A 23163-nucleotide genomic window follows, 5' to 3' on the forward strand; every position below is an offset into this window, starting at 1 on the left:
CACTCCCTGTGGGCATCAGAATTTGGAATTTTGTACCCACAGGATGTACATTTCTTAAATCCATTTAGTTTCTCTGTCATAATTAGCTAAGAAAAAAATAGACAGAAATACCAGTAAACTTTTTTTTTTTTTTATTGACAAAGGGGGCTACCAACTATGATAGGAAGGATATTCTTACACAGGGTAGGAAGGACAGAATATCAAAGAAAGGAAAGATAGGGACCAACAATGGGATGCTCAAGATTACCAATAAGGTAGAAAATGGGACAAAACCTAACGGGAGAAACACTCGAAAACTAGAAAAAGGTAGAGGATAGCAAAAAGGTAAAGTATATATTTGAGGTCAAAAGAAGTAGAAAACTACTTATAATTTTCACACTAAGGTTTACAAGAGAGGATCCACGTTCCTGCAAAATCACAGCAAACAAGATCTGAGGTATTTTAGGATTGCTGAGGCATTATGGGTACAGGAAGGAGCTCGAGAGTTGGATCCCTAAGTATATCATATACAGCTGTGTCAGATCAAAGGCAGACCCATAAACCATACATTGAGAAAGAATGAAAAGGACAATATCTGATCACTGGTTTCTTCGTGGCTGAAAGTTGATGATTTCTGACAGTATGCAACCAGTTTTAACATCTGTGGGAGAGAAAAGAAAGACAAAAAGAAAAGTTGCCAACTAGTGTAAGCTGATGCACAGGCAAAAACATGCATCTTAGCATGGATAACCTCAATAACAGGTTAACTAGGGCCTGTGTTGGCAGGTGTCTTATTGTCACAAATATCCCTATTTGGTGGGTTAAACTTCATTACAGGAAGATGCACACAGTTGTGTGTGTTTGTATTAAATTAAAAAGTTCTGGGGATGTGTTTGGTTTCTTGTTTGAGGGATTTTAATAAAACAAAAAGTCTTATAAAATGTGGCATAGTTTCCAATGTCGATAAGAAAAGTGTGTAAAGGATTAACCTGGCAAATGTTAATGAGTACATGCATCACAAAATATGGAATAATACATTTTAAAAAGCTGAAAGCCAAAAGACACAAACAAACATTTTAAAAAGCTGTCCTGTATAATAGGTGGAAATAATGAACTTCTTAGCATAATGACACTTTCCACATTATCTTTGAATGCGAATGGTCTCACAGGTATACACAAAAAGGAAAGAACACATAGTAAAAATGCAGTGTGTAAAAAGCAATGCTACAGGAGACAGATTTGGAAATAAATGAGCATGTGAATTTGATGAAGAAATGATTTCAAGAGGGATATTCTGCAGAATATCAGGTACAAAAGAAAAGAGGAGTACTTATATTAATTGCCAGAGGATTTCCAGTAGAGGGGGGAAAAGATAATAATGGCAAACTTTCAGTACTAAGGGGCTACTGGCAAGGGAGGAGGATTACACTGGCATGTATTCGTATTCCACCTAACTGCTATTTTTGAGCTTAAAAAAGTTTTGAAAGAAATAATTAGCTTAAAGCAGGGAATATTACTTACAGGTGGGGAGTGGAATTTGATTTGCAACAATAAGGATGTATCGGGGTCTAGATGGGAAAATATAACGAAAGAGGTTAGATTTCTATAGAAATTTATAAAAATATTTGGTACAAAAGATGTGAATTCAGTAGCAGGAAATCAGACAGAATTTACAAATTAATCCGCAAGGTATAATACCTGGGCTAGACTTGATAAAAATTGTACTTCACAACAGCATGCCCATTTAATTGAGAACTTTAACTGAACTTTGATAACACATCCAATAACTATTTCAGATCATGAGCCAATAATCGCCAAGATAAAAATGCAGGATAATGAAATAAAAGTAAGAAACTGGCATTTCCCCACCAGCCCATTAAAAAGAGAGGAATTTATGGAATGGGTAGTGGAAATTATCCGGGAGTTATGAGGGAAGATAGAAAGTACTCCAGACGTTATAGCTAGTGAGTGGGATAAAATGAAAGTGGAGTTGAAAAATAGGGTAGAAATAAAAGACAAAAAAGACATCTGGTTAAGAAGTAATGAGAATTATTTAGACGGGCTGACAAAGTTTAAGCACTACAAAATAAGGGGAATCTCACAGAGCAAGAGTCGGCACAAACATGAATGGTAAAAAGAAAAGAAAATTAGGTAGTACCTGGATAAAATGCATGAGTTTAGAAAGATTGCTATTAAGCAACTATTTTTTGATAATAACTCCAGAGCACAAAAACTTTTGGCACAGCTTAGGCAACAGAAAGTAGAAATGGTTGTTGCCAAATTTAGGGAGCCCATAAGAAGAAAAATAACCAGAGATCCTGTAGAGGCATTAGAGAGATTTCAGGCATGTTAGGAAAATTTGTATAAAGCAGAGAAGTGTGGAAATCAAGAAAAAGCACAAATGGAAATATTTATGGAAAATTTAAATATGCCAAGGTTAGAGAGAGATGAAGCTCAACAACCAACTATTACTACAGCAAGAAAAGATATAAAAATGATGATGTATAACCAGTCTACAGGGAAGTCTCCAATAGCACAGAGTATTCCAGTGGAAGTCTGGAAATTAGGAAGGAAGAAAGTGATACAAATCTGTAAGTATTTGTTCAACATATTTTAAAAGTAGAGGAAGCACCAACATCCTGGAAAAAAGCTGTGGTGGCTGTAATACCTAAAGATAGTAAAGACCCTTCTGATGCAGCTAGAAAATCAAACTCTGATAACATCACAGCAGGATAGAGCAGTGGAGCCCCAAATTAAAGGAGACACCAGTGCAGCAGGAAATATCTGTACAGTTGCCATATGAAGATACTTTGGACCCTTTCACAGGAAACCAGTACAAAAGTTCAGTTGGAGCTGCACAGCAAGGGAAGGAACAAGAAACTGTGGCAATTCTGGCACAGTCAATGTTGTGGAGTGATAGGCCAGTGAGTTCCCATATGAAAGAGCAATGGATGACACAGAATGAAACTGAACATAATGCGGTACAGGAAGATGATCTGGAACTTTCTTGGAGAACAAAGAATGTGCCCCCAGTATAGAAGAAAATTATCTAAGAGAAGAGTTGCTCGATTTAACAGAGATGGACAGACAAATTAAGATCAATAAAAGAAAGACTACAGAAAGTCAATAAAACCTAAACAGTTAGAAGTTTGGTAAAACAAATGAACACAGTAACTAGGACTGTTCAAAGAGGTTCATGCAACACAACAGAAGTAAATCAGATATATTACTGTGCAGCAAAATTAATAACAGATGAAGTCTTACCACAAAAACACAGGGCAGTAAGGGAAATGAAGGGAAGAAATCAAATGCCATCATGGAAGTACTGAATAGAGAAAACTATAAAGCAATTAAGACAAGAAATGTTACTGATAGAAGAGTACAGAAGAGGGAACAGATCAACAAAAATACTTAGAAATATAGAGGTGATAAACACAATGAGCAGTATCAGAACACATCAGGATCTATTGTGCACTATCGCAAATAATAAACAAAAAATAGCAGAGGCAGATAAATATAAAGGAAAAGTACAAAATAAGCACTTTATTAATAACCCCAAAAAGTTTTATAAAGAATTGGGAAATGAGGTAAAAGGAAGTGAAACACTGCCAAAAAAAGAAGAAATTGATACATTTTGGAGAAATATCTATAAAGATTCTGTGGAACATAAAGATGCTGAATGTATAGAAGAAGTAAAAGAAAGAATAAAAAGGTCAAATGTACAGGATATGAAATGTGATGAAGTAACAGCCAGAGAGATTGAAACAAAGTTAAGAAAAGCTTCTAATTTGAAAACCCCAGGCCCAGATGCAGTAACTTATGTCTGGCTACAAGTATTAACATCTTTACATGAAGATTTAGCCATGAGCAAGAACTATTTATATGCATACCCCAAACCGACACCAACCTGGTTAACAACAGGAAAAGCAATACTCCTACTTAATAGCAGACCTGAAAGCTATCCTAAAAATTATAGACCAATAACTTGCCTTCTGATAACATATAAACTATTAAAAATACACTCACAGACACTTGAAAGCACAGGAATGCTACACCGAGGCACGGAATAATTCCCCAAAAGTTTATTATTGTTAGCACTTTCGTCTTGAGCAGTGACAAGACTTCTTCAGACAAAAGTAATACACAAATGAACAGTTTTTAAATCCACATAGAACATGACATCATCAAGCAATTAAACTTTTTAGAGACATGTTAGTTACCAAACCTTACAAAACCTGCACCCATAATAAAAAAAAAAAAACTAGCAAACATTTTTATATTCCAATTGTAAAAATGGTAATCATAAATGTAAAATAAAAATAAAATAAAAAATGTATATGTAAAAAAAAAAAATATATATATATATATATATATATATATATATCTATATCTATATATATGTATATATATACACACAATTTCTATAAATCCACTGCCTACCTGCATAATGCTTTTAACTTTAAAATACAACCAATAGAAGCTAATTCGTTCAGCCCGGGCCAACCAATTGCTTTTAACCGGAGAATCCAGTACAGTTCCTTTCCCTCTAGCCACAGTAGCCATGGGCCACCCCCTACAGTTAGGTTTCACCTGCTCAATCACAATAAATTTGAAATCATGTTCAGGCAGTTCCGCAACATGACAGTATAAAGCATTAGTCATTTTTTTCTTTTTGATGTCATAGGTGTGTTTATAGATGCGGATTCTCAGTTTCCGCTCAGTTTTTCCAATATAAAAAGCTGGACAACATTGGCATAATGCCCCATAAACCACACCAGAGCTATTACAATTGCATCTCCCATTGATTTTCAACAAGTAGCCATTCAAGTTAACAGTTCACCTGTATTAATATGTGAACAAAAGTGGCAACAACCACACCTAGACATCTGATGAACCCTACTATTATTTAAAGTATTGGTATTAACAGGTACTTCCACCAAATCTTTCAAATTATTCCCTCTTTTATAAACAACTAGGGGTTTAAAACAAATTTTTGATCTCATTATATGGTCTTCAGTCAAAACAGGCCAATTTTTAAATAAAATGTTCCTGATAGAACTAGAGTCCACAGTAAATCTAGTAATAAAAGACAATCTAAAATTCACTTCAGTTTCAGTATTCATATTCCCACCATTCATTGTAATAACAACTGTTTGATTGATATCAGTTGGGGTCCCAGTACCCAAAATGGGGTTCTAAAACCTTCAGTGCGCTTTTTAACCACTTCCGACTTGATATCATTCACAAAAACCCATGGATACACTCTTTTAATAAACATCTCTACTAGGAAGGCACATTCCCTTAAAAAATCATCATAGAGACCATTTTTGCAGCCCTGACGAATTGCCCATTTACAACTGCTTTTTTCTGAGTCAGGGGGTGACAAAGTACAGTTTTGTACCTACCATAAATGTAGATGTTCGAGGATTCCATTGCTGCAGTCCTTACTATTGGGTATAGTCCGCATCCAGTCATACCAGAGAGTACTAATGCGCATGACCGGGCGCACATCCTCAGTCTTTTCTTGCCCCAGATGTCAGAAGACCCTAAAAGACAAGGCCCAAAATACCTGCACCAAAACATGAACAATATATATAAAATATAAGCAGGTAAACTCACCCACACAACCACCCCAACACAGAGGGGAAGGAGGGAGGAGTAATTGGGCAGCAATGGAATCCTCAACATCTACATTTATGGTAGGTACAAAACTGTACTATGTTCTTCGCTTTCCATTGCTGCAGTCCGTAGAATCCCAAAGCAGAGGTAAGGGAGGCTGGCAAATCAGAAAGAAGCAGGAGCTGACAACATGCCTTGCAAAACAGCTGTGGCAAAACCAGCCCTAGACTTAGAGTAGATAGGAAGGTGATAATGCTTAGAGAAAGTATGCACTGAACTCCAAGTAGCTGCTTCCAAAATATCCTTAGTGGCCAGAAATGCTGTTGAAGTGGCAGTAGCCCTAGTGGAATGAGGCCTAATCCCAGCTGGAACCTCCTTGCCATGATGGGAATAACAAAATGCAATGCAAAAGCCAATCCACCTAGAAATAGTTTGTTTTGACACAGGCTTGCCCTCTTGAACTCAAAGAAAAAGAAAAAAACACCTCCTGAGACTGCCTAAAATCCTTAGTCCTGCTTAAGTAATAACGCAATTGCCTGTGTACATCTAAAGTATGCAAAATCTTTTCCCTTTATTTTTGGGGGCTGGGTAAAAAGTAGGCGAATGTATAGTTTGGTTTTAAACCACACCAGAAACCACCTTAGGCATAAAGGAAGGATTAGTAATGATACCCTATCCTTATGGAAAATCAAAAGGGCTCGACTGCCATAAGGGCCTGCAACTCAGACACCCTTCTTGCAGAAGTAATAGCCAACAAAAGCAGTCTTCCATGACAAATATTTCAATTCAGCAGTAGCTCAAAAGGTTGTAGAGTAAGTTTTTCCAACACAAAATTGAGATCCCAAGCAGGAGTAGGAGCTCGGGGTCTTATATTTTTGCCCCTCTAAGAAACTGCTTGAACAAAGGATGCGAAAATAATGGTGGGTCACAATCATAGTGAGCTGAGATTGCTGCAGCATGAATCTTAATGGAAGAGAAGGACAGACCCTTGTCCAGTAACTCAGTAAGATATTGAAGAGCCATACTCAAATTAGGCTCAGAAATCTCCAAATTCTTTGCTTTACTCCAAAATAAAAATCTCTTCCATTTTGCTGCGACCTTTCCTCGTACTAGGTCTTCTAGCTCTCCATAATCACATTTAAAACTTGTCGAGGAAGTTGAGACCTGCTGTGTTTCAACACAGAATATGCCAGGCTGTCAGATGAAGAGAGTGAAGCTTGACATTGAGCAGATGACCGCCCTGCTGGGATAACAGATGTGGAATCAAAGGTTAAGGCCATGGAGGCTTTACCAGACTCAGAGTAGAGGGTACCAGTGTTGCCGAGGCCAAGCTGGAGCTATCAAAATCATCCTTGGCCTGTCCTGTCTGACCTTTAACAGTACCTTTGGAAGAAGAGGCAGAGGCGCAAAGGCATACACATGAAGGTTTGTCCAACTGAAAGACAGAGCATCCACTTTCCAAGCTGTGTGATGAAACCCCTTTGTGCAAAACTGTGGCAGCTGGTGGTTTAGTGGAGAAGCGAACAGATCTATGTCTGGAGTTCCCCATGACACTGTCAATTTCTGAAATACATGAAGATCCAGTTTCCACTTGTGGGGATCCATGATTTGTCTGCTTAACACATCTGCTAAGGAGTTCTGTGCTCCTGGCAGAAACCTTGCCTGAAGAGTTAGGTGCCATAAAATCATTGGTTGCCAGCATAGAGGAAAAGAATCTGTTCCCCGTTGTTAGTTGAAGTACCACATGACAGTTGTGTTGTCTGTTAGAATCAACACCTGCCCTGGAAGAAGTAACTCCTTGAAAGCCAGTAATGCGAACTGGACTGCTAACATCTCCTTCATGTTGACATGTAGATGCTGTAGTCTGGCAGGCCACTTGTCTTGTATCCACTTTCCAGTTAGATGAGCTCCCAAGCAATGTCCGAGGCATCTGTTGGTAAAATTTGACTCGCCTCTGGCCGGGTCACAGAGAGTCCCTTGTTTAGGTGACATTCCTGAGCCCACCACAAAAATTCTCTTTGAAGGCAAGGTATTATTTGAATGACAGTGTCTAAATCCTGGCAGTGCTGTGTCCATACATTTTTGAGATACCATTGTAACTTCCTCATATGCAGTTTGGCATTGGGAAGCACCAGAATACAAGATGCCATGAACCCTAATGCTTGAAGGACTGTCTCTGCAGTCAGCACGGACTGATGAGATAGTTGATGGAAGTAAAGTGATAGACTCTTTTGTTTGTCCGGGGTTAAAAAGGCCATCTGGGCTGCTGTATTCAGTCTCACACCCAGAAAGCACATGTCTTGAGAGGGTACTAGACTGGACTTTATTTCGTTCACAGAATACCCTAGGCATCTTAGCACTGCTATAAGATATTCCAGATGCTGTAGAAGGTCTTCCTTTTCTTGAGCCAGAATCAGGCAGTCGCCTAAATAAGGATAGATTTGAAGTCCTTGTAGCCTGAAGGAAGCTATCACTGGAGCCAGAACCTTTGTGAATACTCGTAGATAAGCCAAAGGGCAATGCAGAGAACTGATAATGAGAATCTCCAGCTTGAAACCGCAGATACTTCCTGTAACTTAGCCTGATAGGCACATGAAGGTAAGCTTCCTTGAGATCTAAAGTTACCATCCAGTGATCTTTGCCCAGCAGGGATGAAAGCTGTTGTAACGTCAACATCTTGAACTTGGGAATGTCCAGAGAAGTGTTGAGGAGAGATAAATCCAAAAGCAGTCTCCACGTGTTCCCCTTCTTTGGTACTAGGAACATGCGAGAATAAAATCCTAGGCCCCTTTCTGATACAGGGACTGGCTGAATGGCCCCCATTTGGAGTAACTGAGAAACTTGCTTGTGAGCCTCTTTTCTTTGTGGAGGAGGAACGTCTGGCATGCCTTTGAAAGGGGGCATTGTATGGAAATAAAATCTGTCTTGAGTAATTAAATCCCAATTTTCTTTGAAAAGAGACAGTCGCCCTTCCTCAAAGGAGCTGCCAGACGGGAATCTACTGGCAGCTGAAAAAGCAGGTCATTGGGTCTGTTTACGAAAGGACTGACCCCTGCCCTCACCAGAAGTCTGAGCAGGTGGACTCCTGTTCTAGGCCTGAAAGAACCTTGAGCCCTGCCCCTACCACGCCTAGACCTACCCCTAGACTGGGAATCATAAGCAGGATATGTCCACCCCTTAGCAGGCCAATTTCTACTAAACTTCGGTGGCTGTACCTGCAAAAAATCTTTAACAGTTTGCATAGACTTAGCTTTGTCCTCCATTTTCTTTAAAACTGCTTCCACAGGCGAACCAAACAACACATCAGACTGTAAAGGAGCATCCAAAATCCTTGTCTTAACATGCTCAGCCAAATTTTGATCCCTCAACCAGGCATGCCTGCGAAGAACAGAACTAGTGGCAGCCACCCTCGAGGAGGCCTGCACAGCATCAAAACCACACTGCAAAGAATGCTTGCCCACTTGTTCAGACACATAAACTAAATCCAGCAAGTCTTTACAATCAATACCTTCCGCCAAAGCATCCACCTTAGATTTCAATTGTGAAAGGAGATAATTTTGATATTTCAGCATGTGAAACTGACAATTCAATGCTCTCATGGCTAGAGTGGAAGAAGTATACACTTTCTTACCCCACCTATCTAACCTCGTTTCCTCTTTGTCAGTGGGAACAGGATTTTTAACCACAGAGGCCTTAACACCTTTAGGCCCCTGAGAAACAGTTTCTGGGTCCGCCTAGGACTCTTAAACAAATACTTATGAGCTTCGGCACCCTATAGTACCTATCAGGTTTAACAGGAGCAGGAGGCAAAGAATCAGGTTCAGGAAGCCTCTGCAAAAACATCTTCCACCACATTCAACACAGGAGGTATAGCTAAGGGCCTATGCTGGGGTAAAACAAGAATTCCCTAAGCCTCTTCCTGGAATCAGAGTAATCCTGGCCTTCCCATTTAAAGTGCTCCCTCATGGAATGCAGAGTCTCTGAAAATGAAAAATCCTCAGGAGGAGAAGGAGTGGCATCATCCACATCAGAATCAGAATAATGAGGATACTCCTGCAAATCTTCCGCAGAAGACTCAGAAGCCCCTGAACCCTGTTCAAAACTGTCAAACTCTGGTTCCACCCTAGGCCTCTTATCAGGAGGGCCCATAGAACCTCTAATCATAGTAATCAAATCTTCTGCCATTTTAAGCATATGTTTCTTAGGTACAGAACTCGAAGGCTAGGAGAAGCCCCTACTGAAGCTGAAGTTGGCCTACCTCTAAAAGAAGTTTTGGCAACAGAAGGAGAGGCTCTAACTACTTTGGGAAGAGAGGGAAGAATAGTTACCTGAGAAGCCCTCAGCCTGGCCTGCCTCCTGAGAGGGTACATCCTGTAACAGTAAAGTTTCTGCCTGAGACTCCATAGAAACTGCTGGCAAAACCTCTGGCTCCACTGAGCCACCTAAAGAACCGACGGACTGCCGGTTCATCAACCCTAGGCTTCGCTGTTTTGTCCTTGGCTTCTTGGGCCAAGCGCCGGGTCGAGCATCCGACGGCATTTTATAATTGCAACGCTTCCCAAACACTAATCTGGCACAGTCTAACCTCCTCTTAATAGTGCGTTTGTTAAACCTAGCACAAGAGTGGCAACCAACAACGCTAAACAAGGTATACACAATGTATGGTAATCCCTATGAGGTATTTGTTTCCCACAAGAAATACAGTTATTCACTTTTTCTGACATCCGTTAAATACTGAGGCAAGAAAAACCAAATGTTGAAATATTTCAGAACGCCAACCTGCACAAACTGCTTCTGCATCGACCACGCCGCAAAAGACTGAGGATGTCTGACCGACGTCAGCCTTATACTCTGGTATTCGGGCCGACTGGATGCGGACTATACCCAATAGTAAGGACTGCAGCAATGGAAAACGAAGAACATCTAGTAAAATGCAAAAAAGCATTTGAGTAAGTAGGTTTCCTGAAAATGGTAGAAATATATCTACCACTGATCCGGTCTTTGACCAATTTAACAGCTAAATAATTTATATCATCATCATCATGTAAAACGTGTAAATTTCAAGAAGCCAGTAGTTGCATTAATGTACTGAAAAAAGGCATCATCCAAATACCTCAGATATAATTCACAAAATTGAAACAAGGGATGACTGAATACGAATCTATGTTCCCATTCGCACATGATGTTGACGTATAATGGCCCACAGGCTGCCCCCATAGCTACCCCTCTGACTGGCAAAAATAGTTGTTCATCAAAAATAATATAATTGTTAAGTACAGTCAAATACTCCTGAAAGCAATCTAACCTCACATCATGCGGAATAGAAGAAAACTAGTCTTTGGCATTAATGGTCAAAAAAGTATAGGATGAATCAAATTTTAACCTGTTACATTTGCCAAAAAAATCCCAAGAATCAATACAGAAGTGCGATTCTTGTTTCAATAATTCCTTTAATTTAATATCTAAGAATTTTGCAATTGCCGAGGTTATCGAGTTACGTGCATCCACAATTGGGCGCATGGGGGGGGGTCAGCCAAATCTGTGTGCAGTTTGAGTAACCCAAAAATAGTTGGAACAACAGGAAAATTGACTTTCAAAAATTTAACTCAACTAAGGTAATACGTTGGTCACGTAGCATGCCGCTAAGCTGGGAAGAGATTCTATCACATGCCACATTCAACTCACTTCTGGAAACTTGTCTGTATGTATCACTGAAAAAAATGGCATACATCCTGTTCATACAGTCATGCGAATCCATGATTACGATCCCCCCACCCTTGTCAGGTTGCATAATCCTGAATTTCAACTGCCTGAGACCCCTAAGCAATTGCTCCTGTACCTATCTTGTAATAATTGCCTCAGGTCCACTTCACACATTTTTTCAAAAAGAGCCAACGTTAGGTGTACACACACTGGAAACCTAGAACTGGTCCCGATCATCAACATCATGATTATTAAATAAAATATGCAAATTCATTTTCCTGACAAAGTTTTAAATCCAGTAGTGTAGTTACTATATCTGCCCTGGCCTGAGGTACAAAAGTGAACCCTTTCAAAAATAAATTAGCAATATCAGATGCAAATTCAAGAACACTTTAATTAAAATATTTGAAGTCCCCTGTTTCATTCACTATAATGTTCGGCAAACTTGGAGACATATCCATGTCAACACTACTCACAGTTTCAGACCTAAGTTTAGGATTCCTCCATGTTAGGGTGTGGGGGGGGGGTTGATGTATCAACAAGTCCAGTTGTTGTACAAAATTATCCACTAAAACAGGTAGAGACAAAGGAGTAGTTACCTCCGAAGTTGATTCCGGCCCCAAGCATAATTCTGCCCTTGAAACACTGTTTGCTGACGGTTCGGGTAATTCCGATAATTCGTTTTGAAATTGGAGTTCTGGGGGCAGCCATACTTCTGCTCCCTCTCTCTTATCCTCTCGGAGCAAAGTAGCTTATGCTGATCTAAAGGGGCGTGCGCATCCTGTCCTGACCCTTCATGAATATTTACGTTTTCACCAATTACGACATTGTTATTAATAGAAGTAGAAGGTTGCTGGCCCCAAGCTTGCTTATTAGGAGGCAAAGGATACGCCCTTTTTGATGTATATTCATTGAAGTCCCTTTCCAGTTTCCTCAGTGTATGGGCTTTTATGTTCACAATATGATGATCTATACTTTTAAAAATCTGGTTATATTCCACCTGATACTGTTGGAAAAGTAAATTAGTGGTAATAACAGTATCCAGTTCCTTCACATCTTGAGTCAATTTAGCCACCAATTTACCACTGTGTTTAACCAAGACCTCCAAGTATTCACAACCCACAACCATGCCGGTCAAATAGCATTAATAATTCATGACGTAAGGTGGAGTCCCTTGTGATACCTGTCAGAAACCTCCACATCATACGCAACCCCTTGGGAACCTGGTTGCGTTTAATGCATTCCAAAAGGTATGCATTTTCTGCCTGGAGTTTCCGTAACTTCAATTGCTTGTCGGAATACAGTTCAAGGCTGTTTTTTAATGTCCTATGAACTTGTGGTACCACGGTTTGAGAAAATATAATGCCTTGTTGCAGCTACTCTTGCAAAATAGTGCTCCCAGATAAAACATTCACTGAAGATACAGGATGAATTGAACCATCACTCTGACCAGGAACAATCGAGTTAATCGATTATGACCATTCCTAAAATCCTGACTAGCAGGTCCAGTAGAACTCAACCCCACAGAAAAACATTGTTGCATTTCTGCTGCTAATAAGGCCACTTTGAATGTTAGCTGCTGAATAAGGCAAGTGAGTTCACCAGATGTCCTGTTAGAGTTGGATGCCTCATTATTCAAAAAAAGTAAAGGCGAAGGGGAAAAACATCCAGACGCCATCCGTGTAAGCCAAAACGAACCTCCAAAAAAGACAATCACAGACACTTGAAAGCAAAGGAATGCTACACCGAGGCATGGAATAATTCCCCAAATTTTATTAATGTAATACACAAATGAACAGTTTTTAAATCCACACAGGACATGACATCATCAACCAATTAACCTTTTTAAAGAGACATGTTAGTTACCAAACCTTACAAAACCTGCAACCATAAGGTTTTTTGTGCAACATTATTTTGTTTTGTTTTTTTTGTTTTTTTGTTTATGGTTTAAGGTTTGGTAACTAACATGTCTCTTTAAAAAGTTTAATTGGTTGATGATGTCATGTCCTGTGTGGATTTAAAAACTATTCATTTGTATATTACTTTTGTCTGAAGAAGTCTTGTCACTGCTCAAGACAAAAGCGCTAACAATAATAAACTTTTGGGAAATTATTCCGTGCCTTAGTGTAGCATTCCTGTGCTTTCAACATATAAACTATACACTGAAACTGAAGACAACAGAGTTTATAGTCATTTAGAAGAAAACAACCATGACAATAGAACAAAAGGGTAACAAAAGAAAGCCATATGGAACAAAGGATTATTTGCTGTTAAAGTCATAATAGAGACCTGGAAAAAGGTGAAGAATCTAAGTATGGCATGGATAGACTACAAAAAAGCATCTGACAGTATTCCACATTCATGGATAACAGAGTGCTTAAAAATGTATAAGATACACCCTACACTGATAAACTACATTACAGTGACCATGAAACAGTGGCAGACCACTTTGCAGTTAACCCATGATAAAGGACAAATTATTATTCCCTGGATAAAAATTCAAAGAGGAATATTCCAGGGTGACTCTGTCACAACTGCTCTTTTGTCCTGCCCTTAACCCATTAAACTGTCTGTTTAACAGATTAGGTCATGGCTATAATTTGGCTCCCAGAAAACAACAAAGTGTAAAGACTTCTCATCATCTTTTTTGGATGACTTAAAACTGTATAGTTCATCAGAAAAGGAACTGAAAGCACAACTGCAAGTGGTCAAAACTTTTTTCAGATGACATAAGAATGTCATTTGGTCTTGGTAAATGTGCAAAAGCAACCTTTAAAGCAGGAAAGTTACAGAACCAAGAAAACATCAGCCTGGGACAGGAATGTGATATAAAAGAGCTTGAGTAAAAGGGGGTTGTATAAATATTTTGGAATTGATAAAGGATCAACACTAAAACATGAACAAATGCAAACAAAACTTAGGAAGGAATATTTTAGAAGACTAAAATTATTACTGAAAACATGGCTGATATCTAGGAAAAAGTCCAAGCTATAAACCCATTTGCTCTTCCTACCCTTACAGTTTTGGATGACTGAATTCCCCAAAAGGCATCCGATTGGCTCAACAGGAAAACAAGAAGGATGCTTCATGCCCATCAAATGATTGATAAAAAATCAATGTATACCAAGGCTACATTTTCTACATTCTGAAGGAGGTATGGACCTCCTTGAAACTGATTACATGTATGATCTGCAATCGTAGGGGCTGCATATATATCTGCTGACCACACAAGACTCTAACATAGCAAAAGTTTTAAAACATGAGGAGAAGAAGTCTAAGATGACTTCCCTGCTTAGTTTAGTAGAAGAATATCAGTGTCAAGTGGGAATGGAAATCAAACCAGTAGTAGATAAAAATCAGGCAGCAGACTGAATGTGCCAAAAAACAAAAGAAAGAATATAAGGTGAAGGATCAGCCAAGAAGAAAAGAAATGTGGAAAATGCATAAATATAGTAGTAAGTATAGAAAACTCTTGGAACAACCTCATGTTGATCAGGATCAAACACAGGAATGGTTAAGGAGAGGTGAATTTAAACCAAAAGACAAAAGGTTAATATTGGTGGGCTAAGACAGTGGACTGCATACACGTTGGTTTACAAAGTCCATTAAACACGTGGGAGAAACAGACAAATGTAGGTTTTTATAAAAGAGAACTGGAAACAGTTGCACATCTTGTTGATGATTGTTCAAAGGTTCATAGGTTCATACTAGGCTATCTGCCCAAGTGCATTTATAAGCCTAGCCCATAGTTATTTGGCTTTCGCCACCCCTTTAGTTTGAATAAAACTATGCCTATTATTTTGCTGTGCCTCTGTCAAGCAGTGACACTGAAGTAATCCCTGGGGTATATCTGTGATCTCCCATCCATTGGTCAAGATTCCTCTTGAACAAGGCCAGCGAGGTGCTCTGCCTCACATGTACCGGGATTTTGTTCCACAGCATAGGGAGTCTCTGGGTGATGAATCTGTCCCTCCAGCATGTTCTATTAATAACCGTGTCAAGGTTTAAGTCTCCCGCCCTTGTGGTTCTGAGGGATCTAGATTTTTTGAGGTGAAGCATATTCATCAAATCAGGTTTTGACATGGCCTTATATGTCAGGCACAGGTCACCTCTGAGCAAGCGGTATGAGACTGAATAGAGCTGGAGTTCTTTCAGTCGGGCAACATAAGACATATTTTTGAGACCCTTTATCCTTTTGGTGAGGAACATTTGGGGCCTTTCCAGCTGCTGCAGGTGTCGGGTCAGATACATTCCGAATGGGGCATTGTACTCAATCATAGGTCTAAAGAGTACAGGGGGACGATGACCTCCCTTGATCTAGATGTGAATCCCTTCATGATCAGGTGGGCAATGTAGAAGGTTTTCCTAACTAATTTAGCAACATGAGTGTCAAACGAAAGGCTACTGTCAACCTGGGTCCCCAGATCCCTAATGACTTCTTCTGTGCTCAGTGGATTGCCACCTATATGGTAGCTAGGGGTAACCTTGTTTTTCCCGAAGGGTATGACTATGCATTTCTTGGCATTTAACTTTAGGCCATGGCTCTGGCACCAGTTATCCGTTTCTGTGAGGCCCTTCTGAAGGATATCTGTGTCAGATGTGTTTTCGACTATGGCCCAGTTTGCAGTCATCTGCAAACTTTGTCAGCCATAACCCTCCTGCGCTGGCTTGTACATCAGCAAAGTAGATGCCGAACAAGAGTGGACCCAGGACTGAGCCCTGTGGGACACCACTTGTGACAGGCTTTGAGTCTGACATGGCTCCAGCAACTCTGACCCTGTGGGTTCTGTCACTTAGCCAGTTTGCAACCCATCTTGTGATGTATGGGTTTACATTCAAGCTGATGAGTTTTTCGATGATACCTGAGTGGGGTATTGTGTTGAAGGCCTTTGCCAGGTCAAGGCAGGCTGTATGGACTGCCTTTCCCTCATCAATGGCCTTGGTGACTGTCTCGAAAAAGTCAACCAAGTTTAAAAGGCATGATCTGCCTTTGACAAAGCCAAACTGGGTTGGATCCAAAGTCTGCAAGTTCCCTATGTCTTTATTTATGAGTTCCATTATGATCCTCTCCATGGCTTTGCAGATAAGGCTTGTCAAGCTAATGGGACGGTAATTTCCAGGGTCGGTGGAGGCACCGCCCTTGTGAAGTGGGACCACAGTCGCCGGCGCCACTCCTTGGACGTATCCTGAGGTGAGGCTAAGATTAAACAGCTGTCCTAACTGCGGGTTTAATTCCTCATTGAGTTCGTGGAGCACACAGCCGGGGACACCATCCGGTCCCATGGATGCTGTGTATTTTGCTTTGGAGAGAGCAGTTCGCACCTGGGCGTGGGAGGTGTTTGGGGGCTACAATCCTCTGGTATAGATATCTCTCCTTTTGGCGGGGGGGGGGGGAGAAGTTTGCATTGAACCTGTCAGCCAGTATGTTGGCAATGTGTGTAGGTTCAGTAATCTTCACATCATTTTGAACTAATTCTGAGCATATCTGGGAGTTTCCTCCTAGGTTTCTAACATAGCTAAAGAAGGCCTTATGATTGTCTTTTGAGTCCTTGGCGATTTTTCTCTCAAAATTTGCCTTGGATGATTTTATGAGGGCTCTTAGTTTTTTACTTATAATGATCAAAGGTGTCTTACCTTTCCAGGATTTTGCTCTATCTTGTAGTAGCTTCCTCCTTTTGTTGTAGAGCTTGTTTATGGCTTGTTTATGTGACATACTAATGCCAGAGGACTGTATAATGAAAGGCATACTAATGTGGCAAGATTGTTGCACTGGAGACTGCGCAAACATTATAATATTGAAGTAGCTGAAAAGCATTGGAAACACGAGCCACAAGGCATTAAAGAAAATGAAGTTTATATCACATGGGATCACCCATTACCAACAGTTCAAAAAACAGATGTGAGAAATCCAGATATAGTGGTCCATGAAAAGAAGACAGAAGCAGTATTGATCATTGAAACTGCTACGCCCAGTGACAAGGGTCTTGCATGCAGAGAGACAGTCATAAAATGCCAGGATTTGCATTTAGAAATTAGTGCAATGTGGAAGATGGTTACCCAGATAGTTCCAAGAGTGGTAGCAACAGGTCTTATAAGAAAGACTTTACAGTCATACTTAGATACGTTTCTGATACATGTAACACCATAAGAGTTGCAGAAAGAGTTAACAATGGACACATTGTGGGTGCTGCAAACAGCAGTTCTGGCTAACATCAAAGACTGAAACAATACTAATTTCATGAACTTTAATCATACGTTGACTTAGAAATGGGGTCCATTCCTGTCATGGTATCAGAAACCCAAAAGACTTTTAGAAATATGTGATGGGGAAGAAAGAGGTAACTAGGAGCATATGTTTTAGGAGTGCAATGAGTTGGCAGACTTTAAAATACTGGTTAGGCAGACTGTGTTTAAAAAAATACTTTAATAAAACAGAACAAATATAAAAAAAATAAGCACTTTCATACTCACACACAGCACTTCATCAGGTCAGATCTGATAAAGTATTATGTGTGAGTACAAAAGCGCTTTTTTATATTTGTTCTGTTTTATTAAAGTATTTTTACACATAATCTGCCTAACCAGTATTTTATTTATTACATTTATATGTTTTTCAAAGAAACTGGTTTTGCTCCATCTATTTCATTTTATCAGAGACTTTAAAAGCTCCCTGCACAGAATCTGTCAGGAATACTGGGTAAGCAAATGAGTGTAAGTAAAAAAATGCTTTTTTGAGCTGGGATACAGGATTTGAATTGCCTATACTCTATAAGGCCTTGTTAAGTTTAATTCTGGTGGCTACCAAAACAGTAATTACTAGAAAATGGAAATCAAAATTTAAAGCAACTACACTTGAAGTAGTAAGTATTGTAACAGAGATAAAAGAACTGGAAGTGGGATCTTTAGAAAAGGGTAGGAGAAAATTACATTGAAAAATGGAAATTATGAGAACAATACATGCAGAAAAATGTTTTGGAGGAGGAATGAGGTTTAAGAGAAAGCAGCAATTGAATAATTTATGTAATTTTGCTTAGATTATACATCACGGATACTGTTATATCTTCTATTCTATTTGTAAATATGAACGTCTTAATATGATTTACTTACTTTTATATAAATGTAACTTTGCCTATGTCACAAGTGATAATTCAATAAAGGTGTCAAAACAAAAAAAATCAACAGAAGGCATTTTTTGTTGTTTAGATTGAATAATTGAAAGCATTGGCACTTTGTATATACTTTTTTTTTTTTTTTTTCTGATAGTAGTCTGAGTAGTTATTTTCTTTGTTTTTTTTATATATTTTGTCCTAATTATTACAATGCTTATATGATCTCTGTTATTTCATACCTGCTGATATATCTAATTAGTGGTTGTGATATATAAAATTGAAATAAAGAATATTTGAAAAAAAACAGAAGGCATTTTTATAACTTCACATGCAAAAAACATTTTGTACTGGGGAATATATGGGGAACTAACACTGCAATAATCTACTCAGTCTGCACACAAAGCAGCAATTCAAATAAGTTACATTTCAGAATGAGCTACAGAAACAACTACAGCTCCTCTAGTCAAACGAAAAATATATCAGCTTTAATTCTCATGGACTTAATATTTTAAGTTTTTCGTAATGTCCTTATACAGTATCTCAAAAGGTACAGCACTGGATCATAGCTGCAAACAGGTTTATGCATCTCTGGGAACCAAGATGACTTGAGATGTGCAGATGGTAAAAAGCAGCAAGTGAAAGCTGACTATCATGTCAATATTTGAGTACAGGCTTACCACAAGAACTGCTGATGAGCCATTCGGCCTGGACAGCTGAATAGACATATCATGGAAAAGTCTTCCAATCCGATTGATCACATCATCTATATATCTGCAATCAAGCACATAAACATCATTAGCTGAGTGAAAGAAGTGCTGTTAGATGTCTTCATCACATCTTTGTTGTGCTGCTTCAAAGCAGAAAAACAACTTTTCAGAAATGCATCTACATGCACTATGTTATCAGATGGTAAATAAAATGCCATTACATCGCTTTCAAAGTAGCAACTAATATAAACAGTAATATGAGGCAATGACAGCACCATCACCCACATCCTTTTAATTTACATCTGAAAGTACTCATTCTAATTTGCTGCACGATGTATAGTTTTACAATTTGAATTTAATTTTAGTTTATAAAATTTAAATACCTGAGTAAGAAAATTCCTAAATTCCACAATTTTATTTTTTCTAAATATTTTGAAACATCCATCAACAGGCACATATGATGGTAGCAGAAGTATACAATGCAGTCTCCTTTATATATTAGATACTTAGATGATGTAGCATATAAAATTACCTACTGCTACGACATCATGAGATAAGTGACAGCGAAACCCAGACAACACCATTCCACTTCAAATTTGTTATACTCCCAAGTCAAAGTCAGCTGACAACTGTTAATGGTGATGACATTTTGCCAGGTTTGTTTACCTTTTCAGCTGAATAAAAAACATTCAAAACCCAATATTAATAAATACAGTTAACAGTAAACATATGTATTTTAATGGGTGCGACTTAAATATATGACAAGATCTGAAAACTGTCAAAGTATCCAACAATAAATATTTTTTGGCAATATTAATCTACTTTGATGAATAGTCTGTATCTCAACCTCCAGCTGTCTCAATATATATTTAACCAAACTTTATCTAGCATGATCTTATTGTTTCACTACATTCAATATAATCCTCGTGTCACAATACTTAGGCATCATGTCTACCTTCACTAGTATATCTCAGCCTAAACACCTCCATAACAATCTTAAATTCTCACATCAACACCTTATTTCATTCCATCATAGCTACAGTGTTACATCTCAATTATGTAAATATTTGACTCTATGAACCCATTTTATCTGTACTTTTGTTAATACTTGACTCTGTGTATTAGTGTTTCAAATGTAATTTTGTATTTACTATTCAAATGTAAATTCTCTATTTATGACAAAGTGAAATGTGACTGATACTGCAGATTTTCTCCCCGGGCCACTGCTGAAAATAGGTACATTACCAGACAGAATATCCCAGCAAACAAATGTCAAATAAATAAATATAATAAAAGAACAATAAAATTAGAAGGCCTTTTGCAGATAGCTGTAAGCTGTTAGTACTATGAGCAAGAGAAGGCTATTTTACAGTTTGTAGCTCTTCTCAGAAATCTGAGTTTATGCCTAATGCATTCCTGGGGAGTATGACTTAAATAAGAATAATCATGGGCCATAATCTATTATATATAATACATAGTATCCCTGGTGCCAATCAGTTACGGTTTTCTTTTTCTATACCACATATCATTAAACCACTTAGACATAAATCTATAGAAGGATACTAACAAAAAATAAATTACTAGCTTGGTTTCTTTTTTGTATTGCTTTCAGTAAAACTGGTTACAAAAATGATCATGAAGAACAGGCCTGAAGTACAAATACATTCTACTAGAATGGGATTATTTAGCAACGTAGTCTTGCTACATCAAGACAAACATTTGATTCAGTAACTACTGCACAGGGATGACATCAATACTGCATGCTGATGTGAAATTCTGGGTTTCCAAAAAACATTTGATACCATTCTTTGTGAGAAAATGTTGTTTGTAACAGCTTGGTAATGATTATTACTGTATCAAATGTCTTTACAGTGAATTGCTAGATAGGTTGCAAGTTCTGAGGCTCGGAAAAACATTTTTAATTTGGCTCGAGACTGATGGTTTAACTTTATCCTGGTTTCTATGCAAATATATACAAATAATAATTCCTGTGAATAAAGATTACATACACGCACACATACACACAAGACGTGAATGCAACCAAAACAATTTTAGACAATGCACATCATGTATATAGTCCAAAGTTTTTCTGTCATGCAACAAATAACCATGTGACAACTGCTGACCTCAGGTGCACTGCCCACAGGTAGTAGTGCGTATGTACTTATTCACCTGATTTAACTGCATGTATCCCCACAGTTCATGCAGCAGTAAACATCATGATCCTTTCTCTAGTTTAGCATATCTTTTATTCCATTTTATCTTACAAGAACTTACAGAAACAACTCTTGACTGATCAGAAATTAAACCTAATTTTGGCATTTCCAAAATGACAGCTTCAAGTGCCATGGTTATTTGCACCAGATGGGAAGTTGCACAATGAAAATAGTGGAATCCACCACATCATGGCGGTTAAAGAATGCAAAACAGGACAACAGATCTGAAAACCTATGGAGACCTACTGTGATAAATGTGCGCGCACCAACACGCACAAGGCATGCATACATATACACACAGACACACACACACAGACAGACACACACACACAGACACACACGCATGCACACAGACGCGCACACATATGCACACAAACGCACACAGACACACACACACACAAACACAAACTTTATCTCGTAAACTGGAACTTTCCTTAGCAAAAACTTATTCCATCATATTGCCCTGCTAGAGTATCACCATGCAGTCGATTCTTCTGCCAAAACAGCTCTGAAGCTACTATTGTTGTCACAGTCATTGTCAATTTCTTTTTTCTCCCATTTTCTACATGAGGTTGTGGTGTTGTCTCAACTGTCACCACCCCTCTCAATTCATTCCTACTTTCAAACCTTATTTGACAGTCATGCCTGACTGTCACAGGCGTTCTTATATTCTCATAAAATCCATCCCTCTATCTCTGTGATGGGCATCCTGGTTCTCTTTTCCCAACTTCCTCTCTCTCCTAAATCTTTTTCCCCAAACTGTCTCCTACTTTCATGTGCCCAAGCTACTATAATCTGTTCACTTTGACCTTCTCCATGACTACAACTGTTTTTGGTTTCTCCGTTGTCATTATTTCTTCTTTCATCCCATATGTTCATCCTACCACCCATCTCAGGCACAATCTCCATCACCTCTAGCATCCACAAATGCTCTACCTTCACTGCCCAGGTTTCTGTACCATGCAAAAGCACTTTCTGAACCACTGTTTTGTACATCTTACTTTTCAGCTTCTTTTGCATTCATTCTTCTGTCACACTCTACCCCTGACGCTTTGCACAGCTGGCTGCAACATATCTGACACTAGCTATTGTCTCCTCATTCAAACTTCCCCTCTCCTTAACCAATCACTCCCCAACACCTAAAGCTAACCTTTTCCACTATTTTCCCTTCTAACTTAATTTTCAGCTTCTAATTTCCTCCATTTGCTGCCATGACAACTGTATTGTCTGTTCCGAGTCTCATCCCATGTTATGCTGTACAAAGGGTAGCAAATTTTGCATACAAAGAACTCCTATCAATTGGTTTCCAACATATTTTTGTACACAGTTTAGAACTCTCATTATAAATCAACACATCTTGCTATGTCAACACAGTCTAATGCAATTGAACTTCAAATCATAAGACACTAAAATCTTGAATTTACATTTTAAACACTGTTGCTTTATAGTTTCACAGTATACAAATATCACCATAAATACATTTACATAGCATGTTTAAATTATTTTTTCAATAAATAAATTTTGTTTGAAACATGGCCAAAGACATGAGCTGTGGTTGGCTCACTTCCCTGTACCCACTACTTGTTTGAAAGGATGCCCGCTCATGTATAAATATTTTTAAGAAAATGAATTCTACCATGGATATAAGCATAACCAAAGTCAGCAAAATACCATTTGTGAACATTTAAACAGTGACAGCATATCAGAATTTCTCTGATATGAAGGCCTCTGCTATACCAAAGGACAAACACAACTATTCACAAATTGAGACATCAGTTTCAGTTCCTGACGCTGTTCTGTGCTGTCTGCTGTTTATGCCCTAACATGAAA

At 38.6% G+C, this 23163-nt stretch overlaps 1 protein-coding gene across 1 annotated transcript in view; it reads right to left on the minus strand.

Moving 5' to 3' along the window:
* Nucleotides 1-23163, minus strand: part of MED27 (mediator complex subunit 27) — a 1926959-nt gene that overhangs the window by 1141972 nt on the left and 761824 nt on the right. The window contains exon 4 of the mRNA XM_044058476.1: nt 19088-19181. Within this exon, the coding sequence (XP_043914411.1) occupies nt 19088-19181 (94 nt within the window). The remainder of the gene's footprint in view (nt 1-19087; nt 19182-23163) is intronic.

This window comes from Protopterus annectens, chromosome 16.part0 (assembly GCF_019279795.1).
Source record: "Protopterus annectens isolate FY-2018-M chromosome 16.part0, PAN1.0, whole genome shotgun sequence".
Lineage (NCBI taxonomy): Eukaryota > Metazoa > Chordata > Ceratodontiformes > Protopteridae > Protopterus > Protopterus annectens.